This window comes from Chinchilla lanigera, unplaced genomic scaffold (genome assembly GCF_000276665.1).
Source record: "Chinchilla lanigera isolate Chin_1 unplaced genomic scaffold, ChiLan1.0 scaffold00063, whole genome shotgun sequence".
Taxonomy (NCBI): domain Eukaryota; kingdom Metazoa; phylum Chordata; class Mammalia; order Rodentia; family Chinchillidae; genus Chinchilla; species Chinchilla lanigera.
Window position 1 is genome coordinate 13,313,702 of NW_004955464.1, and position 1,640 is coordinate 13,315,341.

General features: G+C 39.1%; 1 protein-coding gene across 3 annotated transcripts in view; it reads left to right on the forward strand.

Annotated features, from left to right (window-relative positions):
- The window catches only part of Eif2b3 (eukaryotic translation initiation factor 2B, subunit 3 gamma, 58kDa), a 124,605-nt gene that overhangs the window by 59,474 nt on the left and 63,491 nt on the right, over positions 1 to 1,640 (forward strand). For all 3 annotated transcript variants that reach the window (XM_005398724.2, XM_005398721.2, XM_005398723.2), the window contains exon 4: positions 1,247 to 1,406. In XM_005398724.2, coding sequence (XP_005398781.1) covers positions 1,247 to 1,406 — 160 coding nt within the window. The remainder of the gene's footprint in view (positions 1 to 1,246; positions 1,407 to 1,640) is intronic.

Below are 1,640 nucleotides of genomic sequence, written 5' to 3' on the forward strand. Positions count from 1 at the left end.
ATTGTGCGAAAAAGAATTTTTTCAGGACTAGTTATTAAGGGGCATAAAGGGATTTATTAGGTAGAAATGTATGTATTGTAATTAAAATTTTTTGTTAGTTCATGTTTGCAGTACATGATTACATTCATTGTGGGCAAGTTTGTACATGTACGTAACACGCCTTAATTCTTTGTCAGCCCCTTCCCCTCCCTTCCCTCCTTACTCCCTCCAACTCTTGTTCCCCTTCTCATTATTAGGCAGAAATTTAAAAATATATATTTTAAAAATAAATTTTAAAATATGTATGTATAGAAATAGAGTGCAGGCGACCCAGCATGGTGGTGCATGCCTGTAATCCCAGCACTCAGGAGACTGAGGCAGGAGGATCACCATGAGTTTGAGGCCAGCCTGGGCTATATAAGTGAGTTCAAGGCCACTATATAGTGAGATCCTGCCTAAAAAAAATAAATAAATAAAAGGAAATAGACTGCAGATCCTCAAGAGAGAAAGGTGCCACTTTTTTTTTTTTTTTTTGGTTTTTTCGGTTTTTCTCCGGTACCAGGAACTGAACTCACGACCTTGCGCTTGCCAGGCAGGCGCTTTTGCCGCTGAGCTAAATCCCCAGCCCCAGGTGCCACTTTTTGAAAAAAATTATGGTCATTATTTCTTAGAACTATAACATAATGACTGTTCTATAATTTATTCCAAAGTCATAGAAATAGTCAGTGTGGTACTTTCCAGGGACTTCCTTAGAGCCTTGGGTTCCAGAGGTCTCAAGACTTCCCAGTAAGGCTTACAAAGAGACAGTAGTGATTCTACGTACTCTTCCAGGACAGTTACATTTGAATAACCCCATTTCTTTTACTTAGCTTGCTATTTAAAAAAAGGTTTGAAAGCTGGGTGTGGTGGTACATGCGTATAATCCCAGCCCCTGGGAGGCTGAGGCAGAAGGATTGCAGTGAGTTCAAGCCTAAATTACAGAACAAGACCCTGTCTCAAAATACCTCTGCACACACACACAAAAAAAACAGGCATGTGGTCCACACCTGTCATCCCAGCACTTGGGAGGTTGAGGCAGAAGGATCACTACAAGTTCAAGACCAGCCTGGATTATACAGTAAGACCCTGTCTCAAAAAAACAAACAAAAAAAATTGAAATATTGTCTGGTTTGTGTGCTTCTAAACCATTGCAAATTTCTTTTGTAATTATTTGTATGGTCCATTGTCCTTTGTGATGTTAACTTTACCCTTCATTTTCATTTGACAGACAGATGTGTTGGTCCTGAGCTGTGATCTGATAACAGATGTTGCCTTACATGAGGTCGTGGACCTGTTCAGAGCTTATGATGCATCACTTGCCATGTTAATGAGAAAAGGCCAAGACAGCTTAGAGCCAGTTCCAGGTCAAAAGGGGAAAAAGAAAACAGGTAAGGAAGATTAAAATTTGATATATTTGTTTGGTTGGTTTTATAATTATTATTTGTGCTTTCACATGAGAAACATTTATTGAGAACCTGGCTGTGTAGCACAGATACTGTGATAGGAGTTAATGACATAAAGTTACCTAAGACACAGTCTCTGATTTGAAAATGCTTGTAACTGTCAATTAGATTCTGGAATGTCTGTTTGTGGAGAAGAGCATTCAGAACTGTTTGCGTTCT